Source organism: Idiotropiscis lumnitzeri, chromosome 11, assembly GCF_059441095.1.
Source record: "Idiotropiscis lumnitzeri isolate Australia: NSW breed Sydney's pygmy pipehorse chromosome 11, RoL_Ilum_1.0, whole genome shotgun sequence".
NCBI lineage: Eukaryota > Metazoa > Chordata > Actinopteri > Syngnathiformes > Syngnathidae > Idiotropiscis > Idiotropiscis lumnitzeri.
The window spans coordinates 5390898-5416651 of record NC_142401.1 but is presented as its reverse complement, the minus strand read 5'-3'; the positions used below and the strand labels follow the sequence as shown (position 1 = coordinate 5416651).

At 43.5% G+C, this 25754-nt stretch overlaps 4 protein-coding genes across 8 annotated transcripts; 2 read left to right on the top strand and 2 right to left on the bottom strand.

The window, feature by feature from the left end:
- Window positions 1–566: 566 nt before the first annotated feature.
- On the bottom strand, window positions 567–5247 carry atp6ap1la (ATPase H+ transporting accessory protein 1 like a). Of its 2 annotated transcripts, none has more exons than XM_088309975.1 (7): window positions 5035–5247; window positions 3285–3307; window positions 2869–3005; window positions 2330–2484; window positions 2085–2135; window positions 1480–1717; window positions 567–923 (listed from the first exon to the last, which is right to left on the bottom strand). In XM_088309975.1, exons 1-7 carry the CDS (start codon window positions 5154–5156, stop codon window positions 666–668), a joined length of 984 nt encoding a protein of 327 aa, XP_088166101.1. In that variant the 5' UTR covers window positions 5157–5247; the 3' UTR covers window positions 567–665. The 2 variants fall into 2 exon arrangements, with proteins under 2 accessions (XP_088166101.1, XP_088166102.1); XM_088309976.1 differs by having other exon boundaries at window positions 2869–2996.
- Window positions 5248–6101: 854 nt separating this feature from the next.
- On the top strand, window positions 6102–7899 carry rps23 (ribosomal protein S23). Its single transcript, XM_088308003.1, has 4 exons — window positions 6102–6209; window positions 7224–7383; window positions 7517–7637; window positions 7720–7899. The coding sequence occupies exons 1-4, from the start codon at window positions 6206–6208 to the stop codon at window positions 7864–7866; spliced, it is 432 nt and encodes a 143-aa protein (XP_088164129.1). The 5' UTR covers window positions 6102–6205; the 3' UTR covers window positions 7867–7899.
- Window positions 7900–8049: 150 nt separating this feature from the next.
- asb14a (ankyrin repeat and SOCS box containing 14a) lies at window positions 8050–12584 on the top strand. Its single transcript, XM_088308006.1, has 12 exons — window positions 8050–8989; window positions 9067–9113; window positions 9406–9540; window positions 9600–9758; window positions 9833–10078; window positions 10382–10553; window positions 10758–10863; window positions 10938–11117; window positions 11432–11560; window positions 11638–11766; window positions 11862–12015; window positions 12142–12584. Exons 1-12 carry the CDS (start codon window positions 8832–8834, stop codon window positions 12315–12317), a joined length of 1791 nt encoding a protein of 596 aa, XP_088164132.1. The 5' UTR covers window positions 8050–8831; the 3' UTR covers window positions 12318–12584.
- Window positions 12585–12989: 405 nt separating this feature from the next.
- Window positions 12990–25599, bottom strand: ip6k1 (inositol hexakisphosphate kinase 1). Of its 4 annotated transcripts, none has more exons than XM_088307999.1 (10): window positions 25432–25599; window positions 21840–21952; window positions 20240–20436; window positions 20013–20158; window positions 19091–19217; window positions 17248–17494; window positions 16578–16762; window positions 16180–16355; window positions 15531–15764; window positions 12990–15415 (listed from the first exon to the last, which is right to left on the bottom strand). In XM_088307999.1, exons 4-10 carry the CDS (start codon window positions 20127–20129, stop codon window positions 15032–15034), a joined length of 1470 nt encoding a protein of 489 aa, XP_088164125.1. In that variant the 5' UTR covers window positions 20130–20158; window positions 20240–20436; window positions 21840–21952; window positions 25432–25599; the 3' UTR covers window positions 12990–15031. The 4 variants fall into 4 exon arrangements, with proteins under 4 accessions (XP_088164125.1, XP_088164126.1, XP_088164127.1 ...); XM_088308000.1 differs by having other exon boundaries at window positions 20240–20433; XM_088308001.1 differs by having other exon boundaries at window positions 21877–21952.
- Window positions 25600–25754: the final 155 nt, after the last annotated feature.

Sequence of the window (25754 nt, the reverse complement as noted above, 5' to 3'; positions counted from 1 at the left end):
AAGTTCAAGTACAAAGGTTAGAATTTTTAAGAAAACAGTTGTAATATTCCACCCAAAAAATAGAAAAAGCCCAATTATTCCACAATTAAAAACTTTTTTTTGCTCGAAGTTCAGAATTTGAAAGAAGATATTTGTAATATTCCACAATAAATTGTCATTTTTAGATAAAATACCATTTTAAAGAAAAAGCTGTAGTTTATAAAAAAATTGACACTACAACTTTTAATTTTACAAAAATATTTTCATTAAAAAAAAAAACAATTTTCAAGAGAAAAGTTGCAATAAAAAAACTGCCTTCATACACTTGAGAAAGATTATGTGTCAAAAGTTTTGACGGAATTTGAAAGAAGATATTTGTAATATTCCACAATAAATTGTCATTTTTAGATAAAATACCATTTTAAAGAAAAAGCTGTAGTTTATAAAAAATTGACACTACAACTTTTAATTTTACAAAAATATTTTCATAAAAAAAAAAAAACAATTTTCAAGAGAAAAGTTGCAATAAAAAAACTGCCTTCATACACTTGAGAAAGATTATGTGTAAAAAAAAATGCTGCCTCAAGGTAGGTAAAAATACTTTTATTACATTTGTTATAAAGGCAAATCGATTGCTATCAAATAATAAAACGTCAAAACTTGTTTCCATAAAAGTCTGTATCCTGCTAGGGAACATCTTTATCCGCTACACTTTCGGCGCAGCAGCGTTCCATCTGTTCTGGGTTATGGAGAAAGTCACCGTGTGCCTTGCGCTCGCGGTCGTTCTCGATGCGGTTGAGGTGGACGAGCAGGTGCAGCGCGTAGGCCAGGACCAGCAGCAGGATGAGCGACGTCACCAGACCCATCAGGATGGCCGGCGTCAGGAAGGTGGTGCAGTCGCTCACTGGCGAAAACCTGCCAGACGTCACGTTGAAGGCCTGGATCTGACGACGGGTGCAAAGCGGATCATTTTCACTCAATGGCGGTCACCTATGCAGACTTGAAAATGTGCCTGGATGTCATTCTAAGATAATGTAGTTCCTGACAGAAGTGCCACATCGGGTTTTGATTAAACTTCCCGAGTAGCATTTTGGAAGAGTTTAGTACATTAATGAATGTATTTTGAATAATAAAAAAATAATTTGTTAGTTAATGGCTGTCAGAGTGGCAACCTGTCAGTAGTAAAATTGGTTTTGTTATTTAAAAAAAATAGATAAAAAAGGGGGGGTTATTTTCAAATGTGAAATCAGAAATAACAGTTAATGAATTGATTTAGATTGAACTTGTTTTTTTTTTTTTTCAGAACCAGACATAAAATGAATTATCTAGTGATAATCCGGACTATTTCTTTTAGTTAATGACATTTGCTAATACAGACTTTATGTGACTTTTATCCTGAAATGCAACATCATATTTGGATTGAACTTGCCAAGTAGCAACCTGGGATAGTCTAAAACACGACTGCAATAAGTTTATATTGGTGAGTAATCAGAAGTACACCTGGAAATCTGTGAAGGTGAGCGTCCACTGCCGAGCGTTGTCGCTGCCAGGCCTCAGGAGGGCGCTGTGGCGTTCCAGGCTGCTGACGTGCGAGCAGTGATACGAGAGCGAGGACGGCGCGTACACGTCGCTGGCGTTGAACACGGCTTCCTGCGACGTGTTGTAGACCACCGAGACGCTGTCCAAAGAGAACCACCATTGGCTCGAAGCCTCGTAGAAGGTGTTGGACAGCTGCAGCCTGGGAAGAAGAAGAAAACGCTCACAGTTATGGTGCCATCCAAGAGTTGCGACGTGCAGTTAACTCGGTACCTAAGCCCACATCTTCCCTTTAGATAGTCTGCTGGTGTGGCCGCTTAAGAGTGCCTCATTGTTGGCCGGGAATGTGTGAACACACAGAGAAAGACGGAAGACTTTTTTTTCCCCACCACTTAAGTCTGTCAAACAAGTAGCTAAACAGATGATAGATACTAGTCAAAGTAGCATCCATATTCCAGGTCATGGATTTGACACCTGTGGTTATTTCAGAGCGTGGACAACGGCTTGATGTTTCACAATCTTTGAAGCATCATCTCATATACTTGCAAGATTGACAGATAATTTGTTACCTGATGGATAGGCCTCTCAAATCATCCACATCTCCAAACCTCATCACCAGCCTGGTAAAGACACACAGACAGATCACAATGTCATTTATATCAGGTGGCATGTCTCATCATGAAATAATTTGTTCATTGATTGCTTGATTGTGCACCCAATATCCTTCACTTTTTTTTGGTTGAGTAGTGAACAGTAATCCATGGCGTATCAAAGCAGAACGGTGCGCAACGTAATGAAAAAGGACAGCACATACGTGGCTCTGTCCTGGCGGCACACCGACTGGCTGGTGTCCACAGACTTCAGCGGCGAGAAGGCTCGCTCGGTCAATTCCACTTGCTTCTGCCGCTCGTAACGCAGATACAACCTCCTGGCCTGGAACATCACGCACGGCTTCCCATTGGAAAACACCTGAGGGGACACATTGGACAGTTTAGGAACCATAATTGAAGTACATTAAGGCACCACGTTGTTGAGCCTTGTGTTTGTAAATACTAAGCTATGATACAAAGCACACTTAAGGTATGTTTATTTGAAGTACGTGAAGTCAATAAGCATATCAAATAGCTCTACATAGAGGTAATAATAAAAGTTGAGGGGGGGTTGGTGATGTTACAACCAATTTAGATCTCCCACTACTGGGCCCCGATGCAAGTGGATTGTATCAGCTAAAGGAGGAAATAAATTAATTCATCCGAGTCAAAGTTACTACTAGTACTACTAACAAGCACAGATTCAAAATTGCTTTTGCTTGGCGGGGGTAATCATTCACGTGTTCATTTGCATGTACGCCACCTTGAGGGGGGGGAAAGGAAGTGCGGCTCCTTGCGTCTGCAGGAGCTTCCTTCCTTTTGTGACATCATGTGGCGTTAAACTCTCTTCGGTCCTCATTCGTCCATCCACCTCCACCATCGCCACTTCATCTGCACCGACTCGAGTCATCGTGTCATCAACATTTATTACACTTGAAATTTAAACGATAACTGAACCAACATAAATGTTTTGAAACAAACCTTTCTAAAATAATAAATGCAAATGTACAGCTAATGTTCTCTCAAAATCTTTTACAATATCAATTAAAATGCTGGAGTGGCTTAACTGGAGCTACACAGACATAACTGGGCTACAGCGCCCCCTAGCTGCAGTGTCGCGCCATCCCTGGTTCTGCTTCGTTATCATTACCTTGGATGCTTTGTAACTATATTACTCACCATGGACAGGAGATGCAGCAGCACTGTAACAAGAAATAATAGCATTTCATAACATTTTCAACAATTAATTACCTTCTTAAAATAAAAAATATATATATCTCACAGGAACAGTTCTATTTAGTTCATCACCCACAATGAATCAATGTTTTTTGGAGCACACATGCAGTAGCAATTGATTGTGGTGAAATCCTGCCTGATTCTGTCTCTCTACAAGCCCCCACGACCCTAAAAAAAGCAAAATCTGACTCCTGTGAAGTAATGGGTCAATTCACTGCGGATTGGGGGGATTGCTTGGATTACATAATCATACAAACACACAAATACACACAGGCAGGAGGCTTTGAGCCAAGAGGAGATTTTTTTTTTCTGCTGTCCGCTACGTAAGGTGAACGCCAGCAGCCAGTCCACAATGTCAACATTTGTTTGTCAGGCGACAGTGAATCAATTAATCTGTTTTAGTGGTCACAACAATCATGATAATGCACATTAAAATTAGCTCCTGCAATCAAATCGAATTTATTGCTTTGACTCACGACCTCTTGCACAGCCTCGGAACTGGAATCTGATATCATTGCCCTATTTACTCAAATAGTGGTGCTGTAATGTAGTGACTATTCCCCAAAAATCATGGCACACCACCAAACAAAGATGTTACAAAAAGAATAGAAAATGAAATACCAAGAATCTTGTCCCAATTGACTCACTAATCGACTTAAATTTGGTCTGAAATACAAGTTGATTGTACCTTCTGCCATATAGTGGAAGAAAATGTGATTGTTCTTTCTGACACTATACACTGCTGGCATCGATAGATGAACAAAAACTTGTCATTTGTAGTAGTGATGTCTTAATACGTTTTAATGTCTTCCTACTGCTTTTCAGACCGGCAATACACAATGTTATAGTATTATATATTATATAGTTATATAGTATTATACGTAGATGTATATTTTGTTATAATATTTATATATTTTTTTTTTGTTTCTTTGTTTTTGTACTGCATGTTTGAAATAAAAAGATCGATTGAATCAATTAATCTGACAATCAAATGTTTTGGACCAATTAAGCAAAATTGAAAAATATATACTATCCGGTATAACTACATTTTATTTTCAAGGTGTTGGTTTTAGGAGCCATGGCGTTTGAATAAACAATTGAATTGAACAACACATATAAGGTTTATTCTGCAATTTCCAGTATACGTAATGAAGAAATTATCTAAAATATGGTAGAAAATAAAGGTAGAAAATAAAATATTGAATACATTAGTTGAGAGCTTCAGTATTGCATGGAAAAACTGAAAATTTGAATACTTGTACACAGTGTAAAAGTGTAATGTATTTTTTTTTAATATAATTGTGGTGGGCAATGATTTTGAACTCATTCATTGCCATTGACGGTTGTAAATGCCAAATATGCTGTTACTGAGAGGCCATAACAATTGCAATTGCATTTGTGAAACTAAGGTTCTGTGATAAATAGAATTATATAAATGCATATATTCTTGATAAAATACAAGGTAACTCGTTAAATGTCAAGACTAAAGTATGTTTTGGGGGCTCTTGGAAATAAAATTTGAAGCCTTCGCCAATGTAATGATTTACCGGATGCACTTCCACTTGTACAAGAAGAAGCTGCGAGCTATCCTTAAAGATGCACAAAGCAGGAGGACAATGCCGCGTGCTCCTTGCTGTGTCAAAACTCAAAAATGAGATTAGAGTCAATCGATGTGTTGCGTGTCCTCGCTTACCTGTTAACTCGATGTGGGTCTCGGCAGGAAGACGACGGCTGAAAAAGGAGAACGGCGAGGAGCAGAGGGAGGACGAGGTGGAGGATGCTGGTGCAGGAGGCTTCTGGAGATTTGGGAGCCATCGCTGGGCTGTGCAGCTGTGTTGCTGTGCTGTGCAAGGATGCCACCACACACACATTCCCTCTCGAGCTTCCCTCCCCCGACCTCTAATCTACTTTAAGCAGACCACTCCATGTTAACTCCCCCCTGACAGACTGAGGAAGCAGCCAATCGGAAAACAGACGTCAAGGCAGCAGCATCTCCATTGCGTTGCCTCACAGATTTACCCTTGCCGCATTTATAGTGCCGTTCAACCAAAAGATGCACGATAGAGAGTTAATTCTTTCCCAGAGAATTGTATATGTCATTCAGCTACGTGTAAATCAGTAACAGTTTACATTATATGAGAAAACCCAGGTGGAAATACTAACATTTTGCTTTGTGTGTATGTATTCGTGTTCGTGCATAAATGTGTGATCTTGGTCCTGTGTGCAGCATAAAAAAATATACAGCAGCGTGTTTATTGAATTTCCCCCGGAGGGATTATGATCGGTAAAATGGAATACATTAAACCAAATTAAAACAGTCATGATTAAAAACAGAACGGAATTATTTGCGTACAGTCTTCAAAAAAAAACTTCTGCTTTATCAGAAGACGTGATCATGTGTTGGAGTTGAAAGTATAAATTCATAATGCACCAGCAGTTTACATTTTTCAGTCTGTAAGGTTCAGGGGTAAGATAGACATTCGCTTATGATAATAAAAAAAAACATTTAGATGTATCAGATAAATTAAGGGTTAAAACAACTGACACTCTTAAAATGTAAAAATATACCATATTATTATCTATTTTACTGATAAGTGTTTTTTAAAAAGGACAAATATGAAGGGCGTAAAAAAAGACCGATCATGATCTATATATATATATATATAGCACTAATGTAACTCAACTACATATAACTGCACACTTTCAAATAAATAAATACACAACCAAAAAAGGACCGCACTCTGGGTGTGACCATTTGAATCAGGCGCTCTGCGCGGACGCCTGTTCCGGGGTCCTCAGAATGGACATTTTGCTGCGGTGCATCTTGGGACGTTCCTTTCCATCCCAGACTCGCTTCTGCAATCATGGGTACGCCGCAAACTTTTCCCTTTTTCACCCACAATACTTGCCATGTTGTGCATGTATCGTCACAACGCGCAACATCATCGCCTTATATAGACTTTTTGGTTATTTTGACGTGGACAAACGTCTTAACGTGGCGCGAAAACGGAAAATTTTTCGCGGCACCGCAACGTGGGGCGGCCATGACGCGGCCGTTCGCCTAGTTAGCACGTTAGCTTAGCAATGCCAGCTCAAATAATGAGCGTTAAAATGTAACAAATGACATGAAATTGGGACGTTTAAACCGGTGTCGGGGAACATCAATTTTGTTGGTCGCCCCTAAGCTCGATGTTGACGCGTTGTTGTTGTTTGCCAATGATGACATTGTAACAGTCGGATTTCTAACTGACATTTAGTCCGTGTGCTTGTAATTTTTATTAGAAACATTGAATACAATACAATTTTAAGTTATTCCTTTGATGGTTGCCTGTCATTAGCAGTTGTACTAACAGTAGTAGTAGGCGTATAGAAATACAAATTGGAATTGTTCCCCAGGTTTTTCCCCCCTTTAAAGTATAATTGTATGCTTTTCTTTTTTAATAGTCAAAGCTATACCCCCCAATATGTATTAATGGTTGCTTTATTTTTTTTAAAGTGAGACATCAAGACTGCACAAAAATAAGTTGCCTAGTTATGTGTGTATTCACATTTTTCTTAGTTTAAAAGAAAACCTGATTTGTTTTAATTCAAATTAGCATATTTCAATCGTGGAAAAATAAATCACATTTTTGGACATGGAACTTTAAGCAAAGTTTTGTTTTACTTTTGAATTTAAAAAGAATCAGTGTGGTGTTTGGAAATATCAAATTAAAAGCATGTATCCCCTCCTTATTGATGACACATTTTTATATAGATTATTTAAAAAAAAAAAGTAATTCTAATTTGAATTGCTGTAGCATTTGTCAAAGCAACCGAGGTATTTGGTGTTGCAATGAGCTGTTTTTGTCTTGGGTATCTCAAACGGTGCGTTACCTCCTGCAGGGAAGTGTCGTGGTCTGCGCACAGCCAGGAAGCTCCGCAATCACCGCCGTGAGCAGAAATGGCACGACAAGCAGTACAAGAAGGCCCATCTGGGCACCGCCCTCAAGGCCAACCCTTTTGGAGGGGCTTCTCACGCCAAAGGCATCGTGCTGGAGAAAGTGTACGTCCAAAAATACACATACAGTAAACAGTCAGATCCACCCACAGTTGGTGAATATTGTTAATGTTGTGAAGACCGTATATTAAAAAAAAAAATTGAGTTGTGAAGTTTGTCCTTATTGATTTGCGTGCAGCGGTGTGGAGGCTAAGCAGCCCAACTCGGCCATCAGGAAGTGCGTGAGGGTGCAGCTCATCAAGAACGGCAAGAAGATCACCGCCTTCGTCCCCAACGACGGCTGCCTCAACTTCATCGAGGTGATCCGTCGTCATGACAACTAGTCCCCATTTAGTTTTGAAGTCTCGTTCCCTAATTTCACGGTGTGGTCATCCCCTGCAGGAGAACGACGAGGTCCTGGTGGCAGGTTTCGGTCGTAAGGGGCACGCCGTGGGAGATATCCCCGGAGTTCGCTTTAAGGTGGTCAAAGTGGCCAATGTGTCGCTGTTGGCGCTCTACAAAGGCAAGAAGGAGAGACCTAGGTCATAAAAATGATGCAAGCAAATAAAGGTTTTGAGTTTATATTTTCACGTCTGATGTTCATTTGTTTTGTTTTTTTTACTACTTTTGAGTAATTGTTCATACAGGAAAAACAGAAAACCATGTAACGCGAAGCCTTGGACAAAAATTTTTTTGAAATAGGAATGCAGGAGCTAATGGCTCAAGTTTTTGACGCAAAATAAATGATGCATTCTTAATTTGAATGCATGTTTTTCAAAAAAGACAAAGCTCTTGTTTGGGGATCAATCTATACAATTGCATGCATTTTGTAATTTATTTTCAGTGTTTTGGAGTATAAATACCAAAATTTGGAGATGCATCCTTCAAAGGTTTTCTTTTTTTCTTATGAAACGAACAATTGTGGGGCTGTATGTTTCAAGGTTGGAGATACTTGGAAAATTGGGAGTGGGTTGGTTCTGCATGGTTGTCCAACCCTACTTATAGGACATTTTTTACTGCATGATTTTTAAACAAATTGTAAAACCAACAGTAACTAGATATGGTAATGAAAATGTTTGAATTCTTCAAACTTTCAAGGTACAGTATATTAACTGAAGCGCGACTGACAATAAGGTGCAATAATAGTTTTGTTTTGTTTTTAAGTGCAAGTGGATTTGGCCCTGGTTGTACTTTGAGTAATATGACCAGTCACTGCTCACTTAAATATAGTAACAGCACGCGCACACACCCTCATCACAACACAACAACATGGCCGTGCTGAACCTTTGAAAGGATTTCACTGGGAAATATTTTATATTGGAAGAGGATAGAATAATTTCAAGGACGAACTAAGTTGCTCACAAAGACAACGCACCTAACTCATCTGCAGACAGCAGAAGCTAACCCAAAGGTAACAATACAGTATGATTACTCTTCTTAAATATGAGTACAAAATTAGCATTTAGAACAACACAACCCAAAAATTAATATGCAAGCCTGCATTCCAGTGCATCATGTACTTTACGGTTTTTAGCGTGGACTTGAAATCTTTAGCGATGAAGGATGAGGAGGACGATGAAGACGATGCGGCCATGCAGTATATGATCCAACAAAGTCTGCTGGACGCCAACAAACGCAAGCAAGTCCGCGCAAGTCCCACAACAACACACAGGTTGCTACCTTGCTTTATGTTCACGTACCAATTGTTAACACAATTATTCAAATCCATGTTGAATCTCATTTTTGCAGCTCCAAATGCACAGACAGCATTTCCATATTCACTGCGATAAGGCAAGGTAGGGTGATATCAACAAATGTATCGCGATACGGCTTTGCATTATAATCGATATACTGGATGATAACCGCAATTGTGAAAGACAAAATTCTTTTCTATTGATATTTCATTCAATTGTATTAAATCCAACAGGATTAAGATGATTCAAATCAGAGGATTTTACGATATTTGAAATGCATTCCATTTTTACCAGTGGTATCAAATGTATCGCGATACGGCATTGACCCACTCTTTATCAATTGTGTATGGTAAAAATGCGATACAGTTTGGGTATTTGGTGTGTTACCACTCAGGCCGTGAGAAGCAGGTGGAGGATCTGCGTGTCAACCACAAAGAGGTTTTCCTGCAGACAGACAGCCGAGGATGGACGGCCCTCCACGAGGCTTCTGCCCAGAGCAACCAAACCATCCTGGAGATCACTTATGCGGGTTCGTAGGATACCTGTCAGAACTAAGCCTTTTTTTGTCCAACGCGAAACTTTCTCCAGCTTCAGGTGACGACGCGGCGGATCATCGGACAACGCGTGGTGAGACGCCGCTTTTCCTAGCCGTAGAGCGAGTCCTTGTGGACAACGCGGAGTTCCTCCTAGGACGTGGGGCCCGGCCTGACACACAGAACCAGGACCAGGACTCACCACTGCATCTAGGTACGCCCGACTCAAGCTCTATTTTTGTACCACTGCCTCCTATCACTACATTTATGCAACGCCTCGGACCACAGCGGTCCGTTCGGGTTGCGCGAACATGGCCCGGCTGCTGCTCCGTAGGGGCGCGGCCGTCAACCAAGCGGGCCACCACAATCGGCGCCCCCTCCACGAAGCCTCACGACTTGGCAACGTGGAGATGGCCAGCCTGCTACTGGAGGCCGGGGCCGCGCCGGACGCGCGGAGCCGCTTTGGACTCACCCCACTGGCTCTGGCCGCTCAGGGGGGACACCTGCAGGTGCTAGAGCTCCTCCTCAGGAAAGGTAACGACAAATGCCACGACCAATGGAAATAAACGCACAAGCACAGGATAGTACTACTTCCACTACTCAAACCACTAAGCATTACTATTAATAGCAATGACAAAAATCTTGAAAAATGACCAACAGGATTTTAATAAACAATATACCTTATGAGACACTAATGCAGTGAGCAAAAAATAATTTTAGGAAATGACGTCATTGTTAGAGCGCCATTAATAACTACTACCTCAACTAAGCTCTGCATATTAGCATGATTATTGCTACCGCTCCAAGTTCTACTCACTCATGATGTTGTTGCACCAGGAGCAGACGTGCTGTCTCAGGCTCAGGACGAGGCATCGGTGCTGTACGAGTCGTGCGCCAGTGGTGACGTGTCGGCACTGGCGCTGCTGCTGGAATATGGCGCCGATGCCAACGTGGCCAAGCAGAGCGGCCACCTGCCCATACACCGCGCCGCGCACAGGGGTCACCTGGAGTAAGAAACAAATAACGTCACGTGATATGATCAGATTGTACGTTATTCTGTCGTTACCAACCTGAAAAGATGCTGTGATTATGTCAAGTATCACTGTGTCGGGATTCCACCATACGAGGTTGACTTCCAATGCAGTGTAGATCAGCTGTCACTGTCTGTCATATTGTGCATGTTTGTTAGTGTGTGTGTGTGTGTGTTTTGCAGAGCTCTGATGCTGTTGATTCCAGTAACTTCAATGGAAGATATTTACGACAGTGGAATGAGTCCAATACACTCCGCAGCTGCTGGCGGACATGCACACTGCATCAAGGTGATGCGAGTGAGGATGCCTGGGAGAATTTTTGAGTGTGCATGTGAGCACCTCAAGATTGTGCGTTCCACCAGGCTCTGTTGGGCGCCGGTTTCAACCCCAACTACATGTTGCATCCGTGCGTGCGGCGGGGCTACGACGACGAGAGGAAGTCGGCGCTCTTCTTCGCCGTGTCCAATAACGACATCCCGTCAGTGCGCCTCCTTCTGGAGGCCGGCGCCATGACCAACCAGGACCCCGTCAAGTGTCTGCAGGTACCCCGAAGCAGGTGGAAAGGAAGGATCTTCAGTGCGGGACCTTCAATGTTGTAGCAAAGTACATGGAGTGATACCTCAAATTAAAGGCTGTGATGACAGCTTTCTAGATCTATTATTATTATTTTGTGGCTATAACCTCATGTGATAAATTAATGACCAAAAATGTGTTTTTGTGTCATATTTGACAAGTAACAATTGGTTTGCAGGAAAGTCTATGGGGTGATACCTCAAATTAAAGGCCATAATGAACACTTCCCAGGACTCTGATTTTCTTTGGGTTGATTCGTGTGTTGTGTTTCTTCTCTGTTCAGGTGGCTCTGCGTCTTGGCAACTACGACTTAATCAAAATGTTGTTGCGGTACGGTGCTAACGTCAACTTTTACTCCAGAATCAACACGACGCACTTCCCCTCGGCCCTGCAGTATGCTCTCAACGACGAGGTTCGATCTGTCGAGTCTTTGTTTACGTGGCGGCGTTGACGGGATGAGACTTTGACGTGCGAGTGTGTGTTTGTCAGGTGGTTGTGCGGATGCTGTGTAACTATGGTTACCAGGTGGAGCGTTGCTTCGACTGTCCCTATGGCAACGGGTCACACGTCCCTGAAGACTACGAGGGCTGGACCAACACTGTTATCAAAGACACCATGGTAGGTTGCTTGGTATCACACACACGCTCACACATTCTCTTGCAAACTCACGCTCACATACTGTATATGCCGATAAAAATGTGTGTGTGCGTTAGTTTTGCGAGGTGATCACGGTGTCATGGCTGAAGCACCTGTCTGGTCGCTTGGTCCGGGTGCTGCTGGACTACGTGGATCACGTGACCCTGTGCGGCAAACTAAAGGCGGCTGTGATGGAGCAGCAGCAATGGGGCGACATCTGCAGGCTGCAAGGTGAACTACAACATTGACATTCGTGCACAAACACAGCCGGAAGGAATCACATTACGAATTTTTATAAAATATGTTTGTGTCGGTATACCCAACAAAATTGGTCAATCGTGTGCTCCCCCCCGTCAGAGAATGCTCGCTGCCTGCAGCATCTTTGCCGCCTGCGCATCCGCAGCTGCCTGGGTCGCCTGCGTCTGCGCTCACCCGTCTTCATGAGCTTCCTGCCACTGCCGACGCCACTCAAGGACTACGTCCTGTACCGCGAGTACGACCTGCACGGCCAACTCAGCTTTGAACACACGTGATTCATCCATTTGCTGCAATCCACAGAGTTAGGTGTCTATTTAAAAGCATTGACTAGGACTTTCCAGATATGGGATTATGAAAATGCCTGTAATCGCTCAAAATGGTTTTTTACACCAAAACACAGTGAATGATACATCAAATGAAAGGTCAGTTTGGGCTTTCCAGATCTACAAGTATTTCGTCAATATGTACTGATAACACGATGACCCAGAAATATGTTTTGCGTCAAATCTGTTTAACCAGGTGAAAAATCTTTTTACGAAACTGACACCTCAAATAAAAAAAAATAATAAGAAAGAAATTTTCAATATGTCCGGTTTATTCATTATTCATGGCCGTAAAATATATTTATTTTGAAAAGTGACGGCTTCTCTCCATGATATCGAACTCTTGGCGCATGTCAAGACACTAATTGTCTCAGTTGCCATTACGCAAATATTAAACCTACAAGCTGGCAAAATGAGTAAAAAACACACACCAAGCCCGCTCTGAACAATATACAGGTCGACGGCAGAAAGTAGGTTGCCATTGCCTTAAATGAAATGTGTCTTTGTAAGTAGTTTGTTGTCAATATTTCACTTTATGATGAAGTAATGAGATGTTTTCCCTCAAACTGACTAATTGGGGAAAAATACTGTCAAAAAGCAAAAACAAAATAGGAGGCCAAAACCATCTGGAAAGTTTTAATCTCACTGTCACTGTTCTACCAAACAGTTTGGGATTGTGACGGCTGTAGAAAATAAATGCAAGTAATAGTCATGACTCATAACAACATACGTGTGTGTGCGCGTGTGTGTGTGTGTGTAGGGGAGGGTGGCGAAGGGGTCCAGAATGTCGGACTGTGTGCATGCGACGCCTGAAAGCAGGGGTGGGGAACCTTGTTCCTTTCAAAAAGTCCTCTGATGGCCAAAATAAACATCTATGGAACTTTTTTTTTTTTTTTTGCATCGAATGCTGCGTTGGGCCACAAATTACCCCACCCCTGCATGAAAAAGGAGATGCAAGACTACAAACATACTCAGCGCTTCGCTGGAGTGTTAGACGAGTACTAAGAAAATAATACTGCTAAATATTCCCCTGAAATGTCACTCTGAGCATATAATTTTGTTTTTTTAAACACTTTGGGAGAGACACATAAACACATTTACCTGGGCAGGTAAAAGGTACAATAAAAAAATAAATTATCACCTCAATAACCCCCCCAAAAATAAAACATTTCCCATCTCCCTCGCTTTTTTTGGCCACCAAGTGCTCGTATGGCCTAAAATGCTTGCAATCTGATTGGTCCCGGAGACGAGTGCGTGGTGATGTCATGGGACCAGGAAGTGCATCGTTTCAAGCGGGGCTTACGTGACTGAGAGAATTGTATCATCAGATAAGATCAGCTAACAGTAACATGACATATTTTGGTGGCATTTTAACGAGGTTTGTAAAATGAGGAAAGGTGAATCGCTGCACTGTAAATAAAATCACATCCAGCAGTAGGGAACACTGCACGTGTGCACTTTTGTATACGCCGGATGGAAAAAGGACCAGAGGAAGAATCGTTAACATTTTTCACAATGACAAATTCGTGACATTCAGGTCTATTCCTTCGGTTCACCTGCGCATCGTTGTCCCCGGGGGGCGATGTTGCGCTCCTTCCCTGATGACGAAAACGCAAGACCAAAAAAAAAAAAAAAAAGTCTATTGCTTTATAAGATGCCTCCAGCAAAGTCTTGGGGCGGCAACAAAAGATCCAACACCGTTTCTGCGTGTGGCTTTCACACAGATCTGAGCCAAGGTGAGATATTGCCACGACATGGCATTCCGCCAAAATGACACGCATCGGCGGTTCTACCTTTGGTAGGACCGCGAAAGATGGGGAAGATGTGAGTCGCCATATTCTATGTCCGTATTGCCCATTTGTGGGAAAGATCCCACAAAATGTCCGCCAAACAAAATTCCAAAGCAGATAAATGTGGCGGCGTGAAACGGTAACCCGTAGTCGGATGATTAGATAGCATTGTCCCTAGCAGGTGAGTGAGAGTCGAGTGTCAAGTTTCACACCCCTGTTGCAGCTTTTCTGCCATTCGCTCTCACAATAGCTGCCCTTTCGCCTCTGGTATGATGAAGGACGGGAAATTGGTAGGTGGCCTTTTTCACACATAAACGGCAGAGCCGCAACACAAGATCCCAAAAGTATCCGCACCCAAAAAAACAGGGCCGTCCTGTCTCTCTTACTACTACTGGGAAATATATGTCGGTTGCTAAACCTCCTTCCTGTTTACGCAGATCTGCTACTAACCCTGAAGGCGGAAGATTGCCAGGCTGGTACCGTTATAGCACAACATGCAAAAAAACAAAATAAATTGGGGCTTCTTTCACGCCGGCACGCCACAAAACTGTCACATCAGAGCTGTTAACGGGATCCCGTCCGTGAGTGAGTCAGGGCTGCAACTTCTCATTCTGACGTTCCCTTTTACACAGGAGCTTCTGATGATTCCCAATCGGGATTTGTTTTTTTTTTAAATACAGAACAGCATCAACTGGGAGGGTTAATGTCTGCTTTTACAGGCTTGAGCGTCTATGAACGTGCGTTGAGCCTCAACAGTTTGTCCACTGTCCCACATCCTGGCTGTTCTGCTCGAGTCCGGGCGTCGCCGTGGCGACACTGCAAAGTGAGGGAATGTGTGGGGGAAATACTTCAACTTCCATATTTACACTCGAGTGTTTACTGGTGGCTTTCGGCCTGCAGATCCTCCAGGATCTGGATCAGGCTCTCCAGGCCTAGCACGTAGCCTCGGTCGGGCCCGTCGTGGACTGCCGTGTCGCCGCGGAAACCTTTGAAGGTGGAGTGGGCAAAGTCGATCATGCGAACGTCCACCAAGGGGGGTTGCTGGGGCGAAGGGGCCGAGGGGGGCGAAGGGAGGGAGGTCAAGGAGGGCACAGGGCAGGGAGAGGAGTCCAGAAGGGACGGCGGATCTTCGGCATGGGGGGTGTCGCCGGCCGGCGGTGGAGGTGCGAGGGGCCCGGGATTACCGCAGTGGGGCTCCTCCGGGGTCTTCTGCCTGGTGACGAGCTGCCCAGAGTTGAAACCTGCGGGAGCGTCGGGCTTCTACGAGTATACGAGAAATATTAGCACCGCAATAGTTCTTTCGTACTGTCACCCCCCCCCCTTTTCCTAATCAAGTTTATTTAGTTTCACTCCTCTGTCACATGTTGGGCCTCACCTTTCCCTCGTAGATGATGAGCAGCGAGGACGAGTAGAAGCGATAGGACGCCTGGCGCTCCAGCACCGCCTTGAGGCTGTGCAGCTTGTGGAGGATGGGCTCAAAGAGGTCCCGCCTCAGGCCCCGCCCATTGTGCATGTACTGCTGCAGGGCCTGGCCGAAGCCCTCGGCGGACAGCCCGCGCCCGTAGTACTTGTTCCTGCAGAGGTAGTGGCCCGTGTTCAGCTGGTACACCTGTCGACAAACGGGTGGTTGACACGTTACATTCGAAACACTTTTGAGGCAATCGATACACTTCGTAATGCGCATTAATGCCATCCACCACCTGGCATGGAGTCGCATTGAACATTTTGACCTTGGCGCAGGTTTGGACTCAGAGCTTGGCATGAAATGGCTTACTACTCAGATGCCATCTGCAGGAAAAATAACCTCATTCTTTAAATGGGTGATAACGTGGAAGCGTATATTCCGTTCCATCGTACATTTTAATTGTAATTTAAAAAATGAATACAATAATACAATATATTTAGATATTTAAATGCACTTCACATCATTGGACTAGAATTTTGAATACACGGCTCTAATACCACACCCTCCGTTCCATTTCCGGCGAACAGCAACTCTATACATGCTTCAGAGGGTCCTTTACCTGCATGCCGCACAGTCGCACCCCCAACGTCGCTGAAGTGCTCTGCTCGCACTTCTTCATCTGCCTGGCCGCCTTCTCCTCCGAGGCGTCGTCACCGTGCTGCCGGGTGCCCATCTTCAGGTCCAGGATGCACGGGTACGAGAAGTGATGCACCACGTTTTCCAGCAACAGAAACTCTGGGTGGGACGCCACCGTTAAGGAGCGACAACGGACGCTCGCAAATGGATGAGCACAAATGTCATCTGTCTTCGCCTTTAACACATCTCAAGTCATTTGAGCATATTGTTGTCTTTTTGGAACCACATGGTGTCTGTAGACGATAACAGCGATGCCCCCTGATAATCACCGTGAAAAAAAAAAAATACATTGTGTGTGGACTGGCCCGAAGAAGAGGATACTGAAGAGCTTGCGGTCCTTGGACTCGGAGCGCATGCGGCTGAGCTGCTGCTTGTGGCAGCGGAGGCTCCAGGGGTTGTGGCTGATCTTCTCTGAGCTCAGGTCGCTGTTCCAGTCCAGCATCTGGAAGGGCAGGTCCAGATGGATCTTGGGCTCCAAGCGCGGACTCTTCAGCTCGGCCAGGTTGCTGACATGGATGAAGTACAAAAGGAATTGTGGGGGATTACTTTTCAAAAAGGAATTACAGTTATTTCTTGCAGTAAATGTAATAATAGTCTGCACATGCTCTCAACTGTTAAGCATATATTTCATTTTTGAGTAACACACGTGACTGCACAATTTTATTTTCATTGCTTCCTGTAGTTCCAACTCAGGTAAGCAAGTCTGCAAGTTGTTGCGGACTGTCATAAGTGGATTGAGTAGAGCGGCATAACGTCACATGACAAGAGACAGCCGATCACAATTTGTGATTCGCAAACGGCGGCTTCAGAAGGGGCAAGAGCAGAAGAACATTTTTGGGGGCAGGGGGGGAATTTTTTTCTGCCGATTCCTCAAATGTAGCTAGAATTGTAATTATCCCAATTTCTTGAAGGGACTATAAGGTATTAAATATTTTCTCATAGTCATATGAAGGGTTACACTTAGATTAGCAATGAAACAAGGAACGCATACTTCTCAGCGGACTCGACGTCGTGCGATGCGTCGCGGCGCTCGCCACGCTCCTCCTTGTGCTCCGAGGACGAGGAGGAGCGGTGGAGGCTCCGGCGGGAGTGCTTCCGCCGCGGCTGCTCCCGCTCGGCCGGCTCCCGCTCCTCGTGCTCGCCGGCCCCCGCCTCGGCGTTGTGGCTCTCGCCGTACGGGTAGGCCACCAGGTTAATGTAGCCGTCAGAGTCGCCCTCGAAGCACACCAGCACCACGCCTGGCGGGACAAACAACGACGTGAAAGTGACAGCGTTTCCTTGTATTTTCATCAAAAATGGCGTGCATGTGCATGTGTTTCGATAACTGGTTTCTATCATTATGGTGTGAAGAGGTGGAGTACGTTGGATGGATACATCCCCACTGAAACATCCCAAACAAAGTAGTCACTGTTTGCAGAGGATAAAGAATGAGTGTTGTTAAATTATCGGTCTACAAGTGTTGCTCTGCGATTGTCTTCAACTTTTGTGTCCAAGGTTATAACGCCATCACATCGGTGCTGCTTGTTAGCCCGTCAATGGTGCTTTACATCGATTTGTTTGCCAGCATTAAAACTCAACAGACTTTTACTAAGGCAAAGCGGCATACATGGTTGTTGTAACAACGCTTTAATGGGACAGTAAAGTGTGAATGGCAATGAACAAATTGAAGTTTGTTTTTGAGAAAGAATTGTTCACGATCGCCCAAAATGACCAGAGCTGATGTCGGACGTTTTACAGCCAGAGGCGGCGCCAAATTAGATGAATTGTGAAGCGGATTACAGACAATTAGACTGAATGTGTTTGATTTCATTAAATTGCTATTTTGAGCTCCTCATGTCCGTTCCAGTCCGCTGGACTTTATCAGCATCTGCAAACAAACGTGAGTTGACGCACAATGCGCCTGCCTGTCTGCTATTATGTCAGACGTCTTCAGCTGGAAGACGTCCAGGGCTAAATATAGACACTTGAACGCCCACTGTTGTCATGGCACCCATGGGACCTCCAGGACCGCATAGGCTCGGTTAGTGGCACACTGTCGGCACTTTCACACTGACAGTACAATCGGACATCTTTTAGTAAACCGGGACAAACATAAATAATAATGCAAAAATAGCAATGCCATTAATTCATTCCAGCCTCATTCCAGATTGTTTAAATTTATTTTTAGGGACAAAAAACATTCCATAATTATGCATTTTATAAAAACAAAGTATGAATGTAATTAATTAGAATGTAAATAATTAAGCATCTTGTGCATGGTGATGAATTCATTGTGACGCCGCTATAATCATGCCACGTGGGGTGTGTTTCTCTCCAACTAAAGACAATTAAATACGGTGAAATAGGATTCAAGAACTGTTTATTTTAAAGTGGCTATTTTTCATTGGGTTCAATTCAGTTAAATTACGATTCAATATATGATACGATATATAATACGGCTCAGTCCGGGTACTATGCAATGTGCTTTTTGCAAACTTGATCTCGACGCAACACTTCCAGCAATAACCAAATGTCCACTAGATGGCAGCATCGCTAAGGAAAAAGCCTTCCTGTTTCTGCGCCATGCCTGTCTGCCATTTTCACAGATTAACTATTTACGTTTACTCTACATAATTTATTTTTAGACTTGGCTGACAGCCACTGTTATTTAAAAGAATAGACCATTTCATTATTAAAGACAAATGGTTGATTCTTGCTATAAAAAAAAGAGAGCATTTCGTGTGAAACACGTCGACAGCGTGCAGCCTCAGCGAGCATGTGTGCGTGCGGTGGGTGTCAGGTGACAACTTGAACATGAATGTACAGTCCCAAAAGGTGCCCGGGTCGGCAGGTACCTTTGTACTCTGGGGTGAACTCCTTCATCTCAGGAGGCAGAGATTCATAGAAGCGCTGCTCCCTGCTGATCAGAGGCTTGCACACCGTGTGGTCATCGTAGCGCATCATGCTGGTGTGACCCCCCACCTAAAAACATGACCACGCACGTGCACATTACATAAAACGAGACGCATGAAACATTTCGGTTTTCCTTGGGCAATTTTCCTGGATTGTGCAAACTATGGACACTGCGGAGCGATACAATACAGAGACAAAGGAAGACGAGTTGCACAACAAAGTAACTCAGCAAGTTGCAGTATTGTCATTTTTTGCAGATGATCAACAACATGTGCGTGAAAGTATGGTTAAATTGGCATTCTATGTGTAATATAATATAATATGTATAATAAGCAACACAAATGTCTACGAACTGTGTTTTACACGACTTTGACTCAGGCTCATTTTGTGACGGAATGTAGTAGAAAAACATGTTTCAAGTTCATCGTTATGTGCCAGTGGGCAGCGACAATTACTACTTAAAATATTATTATTAAAATAATTGTTTGTTGCTAAACGTCTTATAAAAAGTTTGCCAGTGCTTAAAGTGTGTGGGAGGGGGTAAACCTACAAAACATTTCGTTTGGTCTCTCGATATCGCACATTTTAACCGATGCAAACGCCCCCACTGTGAAACTTTTAAAGTTTGTTTTTTTTCATCTCATCATACAGCAGGTGTGTCTGAAAAGTATCACCCACAATGAATGGGTGTTCCTCGTATTCCACAAAGCCGTGAGAGGATTGTGAAATTCAACACTCGACACATCCTGGTGTGTTGAAATCAACGATGACAAACATTTTTATTTCTCTGGGGAACATTGAAAGCCGCCCAAAATCAAGTAGCCTCATTCAAGCAAACTCCATATTGACTTGTTTCCCCCTCACCTGGTGCATAAAGGGCTCCAGTGGAACGCCTCCTCCTCGGGATCGAAGTGGTGTGCCACAACCTGGCCCCGCCCCCTGCAGCTTGCTGTCCATGCTGTTGGTGTGCGGGAGGCACATGGCTCCTGGCGGACGAACCGCACCTCCTCCTGCAGACAGTCATGCGTTGTTTTTTTTTAACTGTGATGTTAAAACAAAAATCAAGACCAGACACTTGGATGTGTCCTTACCTGGCACATGGACTCTGGCGGGCAGTGACGGCGAGGGCGGGGCGCAGGGCACCACGGGCTGCTGGGAGCGCACGCCGGCCCCAGGGGGGGGCGGCGCCAGACCGAAAAACCACCTCGCGAGTACTCAGACCTGCTCCGCTGCTCGCTCAGCACAGGTGCCCTGCTCAGGACTGTGCGGGCGTCAGCAGCACTTCCTGCTGAGAAAGGAAACAATGCTAACTTTGTCTACTTGCACTAACAATGCAGCTACGAGCAGAGAGGAGCTAGTTTAGGAAAGCAATGTCAGTGTACTCGCATTCTGTGCCACAAAAGGCTAAAACATTTTCTTGATTTGTTTTGACAGTCGGCAGGAGTTTGAAATGCTAGGTACCGACATCTGCAGATTTCAATATCGCAATGTACATCGCAGCCTCCCCAAAAATCGCAATGTTATTTTCCCCCCCAATATCGTGCAGCCCTGGTCCACACCCAGCAACATGGTGTTTTGCAAAAAGCCAGGTCGGACGCAGTTGAGCCGTAAATGCTCTCCCGGCTAGATGGCGGCTTGAAAGCATCATGGAGCACGTGTACAAATTCAAACTGCGATCCAGCACCAATAAAGCAAAAGAATGGAATAAAAGCTGGTCGGTGGCCGAGTAATGTCCACAAGACATCAAATGATGAGCGTGCGAAACGACGACAATGGAAACAAGTGTGGATATTTCGTCCTCAGTTACCACATCAAACACGAGGAGAAGAATAGAAAACAAAACAAGAATAAACCAAAAGGGCATTGTGCGTCAATGCCAATTTTGAAACAGTTTGATCAAACATGGTGCAAACGCGCAAACGTGCTGATGAACTGGAAAAAGAAGACGAGTCGTTCAAGGCGCCTCTGGCTGTTGAGTTTCGGTTTTACTGCCAATCATGAAAGATAAATGCCACTTTCAGGATTTTACTTGTTAAAGTTGGAGCCGTTGACTCATTGTTCACAATGTGTGCCGATTCACCAGAAATAAGCAAGCCTTTAAAAAAAAACAACAAAAAAAACTCAACACCTAACCCAGCCAGACTTGAAAACCTGATTTACAATCCTACGCCCTATTTTCAAATCTTAACTAGAAAGCCTACCCCAGACTTGAAACGCTTTCTCTTTTCCACGTTTGTTTTTCGTCACAGACTCAACCCCAAACTATTTTCAGCCTCGTGTGTGAGATGTTGTGAATGGAGCGAGCAGGCAACCAATCAGCTCAGACGTGTGCATCTGATTAAGTGTCTATTCAGGACTTGTGTAAAGTCGATATGGAGCCGATTAAGCTTTGTCGTCGTTGCCTTCGCATGATTCGTTTGACTTCAACTTGTCTGCTGCCTCAAAGGCTTGTGTGTCAAATTCATAAATCGAAGTGAAAGTTGCCGACAGCATCCAGAGAGGCAAACGCCAGCTTGAAAACTTATCCTGAAACGCCAACGCTTGTTTGGAACCCGTACTGCAACTTCAAACCCCAACTTGAGACCTTGACCCTGTCTAAAAACTCAAATGGCCTTTTCAGACCACATGACTTTGTCGTCGTTCACGTTGTCTGACCACTAGATATCGTTCTGTGTCGATCACTTTGCTCACATTGAGGCCACACCCGGAAGTTGGCAGCTGGACTTACAGGGGAGCCGTCGCTGAGTCACGTCAGCCGAAGCGTTCTCTCATCCCGCCTCGTCAGTCAGGACGCACGGATGGATCTAGTTGGGAAAAGAAAGATGCAGATTTAGCACGACTGACTAATAATCAGCGTCTGCAGTTCCAAGCCCATTTCAACGGCATCTAATTATATTCAACCAACAGTGATTGAGCTCTACTTTTCTTTTCTTTTTTCTTTAATGACTTGCATTTATTTAATGGCATTTTACTTTATGAGGCTGCAGCATACTGAAAAGCGCCAGGAAAATGGATGACTGTCACAATCAATGAAGTGATTGGTTGACGTGCAAATGCAACCACTAGAATTGATCCATTCATAATATAAAATATATATAAATTTGGCTACAAATAAAATAAAAATACAAAACGTTTATTTTAAAATGTATTTTTTGGGGACAATTTAAAACATATGGTAATAATTTTTACATGATGTTATATAATATTATTATCGCTAAATCAATAATTTTGACTTTTTAAAAATGTGGCTGTATCTTTGCTTTATATTGTTTAAACATATGATATCCAAATGTGGTGAGTGAGAGTGAAAGTAATCCGGCAATTAAAAAAAAATCATCAATATTCTTTAAAATTAAACAATTACACATTTATGAATTTTTTCACTCAACAAAAAGCTTGAACAAGATCCCTGATGAAATTGTAATTTGACAAAAAAAGAAACCCCAAACCGGCTTCAGAGATGCAAACATCACCATCATCGTCATCACATTGTGATAATGAAGTCTTGACTCAGCCTCATGTCATTGCTGAGAGCGACGGTGGCGTATTATCAGGCTCAATATTCAGGACAATAACAAAAATAAATAAATAAATAAAAATACGGGCTTCCGGACAGAAGCTGCTGACGCACCGGCTAACGTGGTGGAGAATAGCGGCTCAGGCTTGTTCTCATGAAGCCTCCCCGATGGTTACAAACAAAACGCAAAGCCAAAATCACACACTACGAGTGTCTGTGTGGGAGGGTTGTGTTAAAAAAAAAAAGAAAAAAAAATTATAAAAACACACCCAGCTGCTGCACACATCCCCTTGACACAGCACAACAGCTGCACACACAAACGGCCCAATCAGCAACATTGTTGCGGAGACACTTCAGGTCAGTCAAAACAGCCGTCTGTCATCTCGGCACAAAACGGAGTCACCATAGCGACCGGAATTCACATGTAATTGAGGTGAGTTAAGAAAAAATTAAAAAAAAAGAGCTCCACTTTGGAGGTAGCTGATGTGCATGAAAAACTAAGTTACCAGTGTGCAACCCAAAGATTAATGATGGAATACTACGGCTTGATTGAAAAGAAAAATGTTAAGGTTGTCCTTTGTCAAGACAAAAAGTTGTTTTTCTCCCCAAGCGATGACTTTGGGCGTCATCACATTTCAGACGTCGGCAGTACTCAAACAGTTCCTGCTCCATACACGGAGAGACGTTTTCCTAACGAGGCGCACCATCAAGACACTCATCTGATAAGTGCGAGTAGAGTTCACTTTCTAATCACGTGAAAGCATTAAATGAGGAGATTGGCGCGGGGGGGGCTTCCTGGCTCTCATAAGATCTGCTTCATCACTGCAGCTTCTGGATAATGTCCTGTCGTCTTTGAAGGCAACCAGAGGGAATGTGAACCTGAACGATGCCTTCCTTTGAGGGACCTGAACCAAGACGGCGACGTTACGCAGTCTACGTCTGGAACGGGCTTGCCACCGGATGCAGCCGTGGAAAAAAAAAAAAAAAAAAACGCCTCATCATCTAAAAGATTTCTCATGCATTTTCATCAGATTATTCGATTGATAGAATAAATCACAAAATAATCAAGTCTACAAATATTCGGAACCAAAGCCCTTTCTTTCACAAAAAGCGAGTGCGCAAAGAACTTGGACTTGCTCCTTTGATGGTGGCTGAAATGAGGTCGAGTGAGGCCGTCGTGCCCTCCGGCAGGATACGGACAAGATATTTAGCGTGGCAACGGAGCGGACCCCCACTGGCGCCCGCTCACAGCTGTGAAAACAAGACAAGCAGCGCCAGCGCCTCCGTTGCAATCTTGTGGAGTTGACAAGGTTAGCCCAGTCACACATTCGCTAGACAATTCATTAGGTACGCTCTCCTCAAAAGGGTTCTATTACAACAAACTGAAAATTTGAAGAGAAAAAAAATTTAAATCAAACTACAACAGTACAACAACAGATTTCCTGTTTGAAATTCCTACTTGAAATGCCATTAATGCCTTCCAGCCCCCTGGAACAGTTTCTGAAATGTTTTTTTTCCCCCATAAACAAATAATTGCATTGTATCATCAAATAATCTGCCATTTTTGTCCTCATAATGGTATAAATGTTTCAAATGTCCCTCCCTAATTTCAAACAAACCAAATTGACTGCAGAAAATGCACAAACAATTGATGATGATTCCGTTACTGCTTTGGTCTTTAATACAACATGTCAAAAAAAAAGGCCAAAATCTTGATCACTGCTTTGCAAAGTAAAAACAGGTGTTTGCAAATGTCTTTTGATTCAACACAAAGATAATCAGTCTGCTTTAATGGAGGACGACAGACATCAGCGAATACTTTACATTGAGAGGATGATCTCAGAAAGACTCAAGACGATTCATTGATAGCAGATTACCTTGCTAATCAATTAGTTAGTCCTGCGGTATTTGATCTTGTCCTGAATAGTCATCATCTTTGGGTTTGAATCAAAACCGAAAGCAAAAAAAAAATAGTGAAAAAAATTTTCTATGAGTAATATCACACCAAAAATGGATCCCTCAAAAAAGTGAAAATATTACCAAAGACTTCTCTTGAATCCATCATCCGATTTCCAATATTCTTGTTACGTGGTATTGGTTCTGGTGAACATTCCAACGAGGGTCCAATGACTGACAGCCATTTGTAAGAAATCTGATCATATTGCTAAACCTGTTTTCGATTTTTTTGGATTAATATCTTGTCCTGGTCCCCAACCCTCGCGTATAGCGACTGACTGTTGATGCACTTGTGTTACGCCGAGCTGTCTCCTGCAAACTTTTCAACATCCTGACCTTACATTGTCGCCAAATTGCTTCCCCAAATTCTCTTCCGACATAAAAAACCCAAACGGTCCCCGTCAACCAGAGGACACTTTCCTCGGGTAAACGTGTTAAATTATGTTCGCTGCTAAAACTGCCCAAGCTTGTTGACCTTAGCCTGGCAACACGCTAGCTCACTGGCTAATTAGCCAGCTAGCCGTGTCGGATGTGTTCCGTTATTTAAATCACATTATTAAAAAGAGTGATTGACGTTCAGTCCCAATATACGCGATGGTGTCTCATCTCTTCGAATCCGGCGGGGTAGCGGTTGGGTGACGTTATTTCGGTTTGGCTTGTCTTGTTCTAACGGAGCCCGCGGCAAGCTAACACCAGGCTAGGTGGCTAACTGCTCAACTGGAGGAGGCGAAACGTTAACGTCAAACCGTTACGGTTAACGTTCGCCTCAGCTGGTCGAGCTGGCACCAGCGAAAACAACACGCAACTTACCCGACAACCGTGAGTGGAGAAGGTGCTCGGCAGGCTGGGGAAGACGTGTCAGGATGTTGTCTCGCTCAAGCTCCGAGAGCGATGCGGCTGGGATGAAAAGCATCCAGCATCAGGCTAACGTCATGACAGCGAAGCTAACGCAGACTGTTTGGCTTTTTACACTACAGTATTATGTATTCACGTGGGGATTTGGCGCCCCCTACAGCTTATTTTGGAAGTGACACGTCGAAATGGTTTCTCGAAGGCTTCCTATTTACTCTTCAATTCATGATTCTTTGTATAATACGCGCGATCATGGAGAATACGCTAATGAAGATATACAT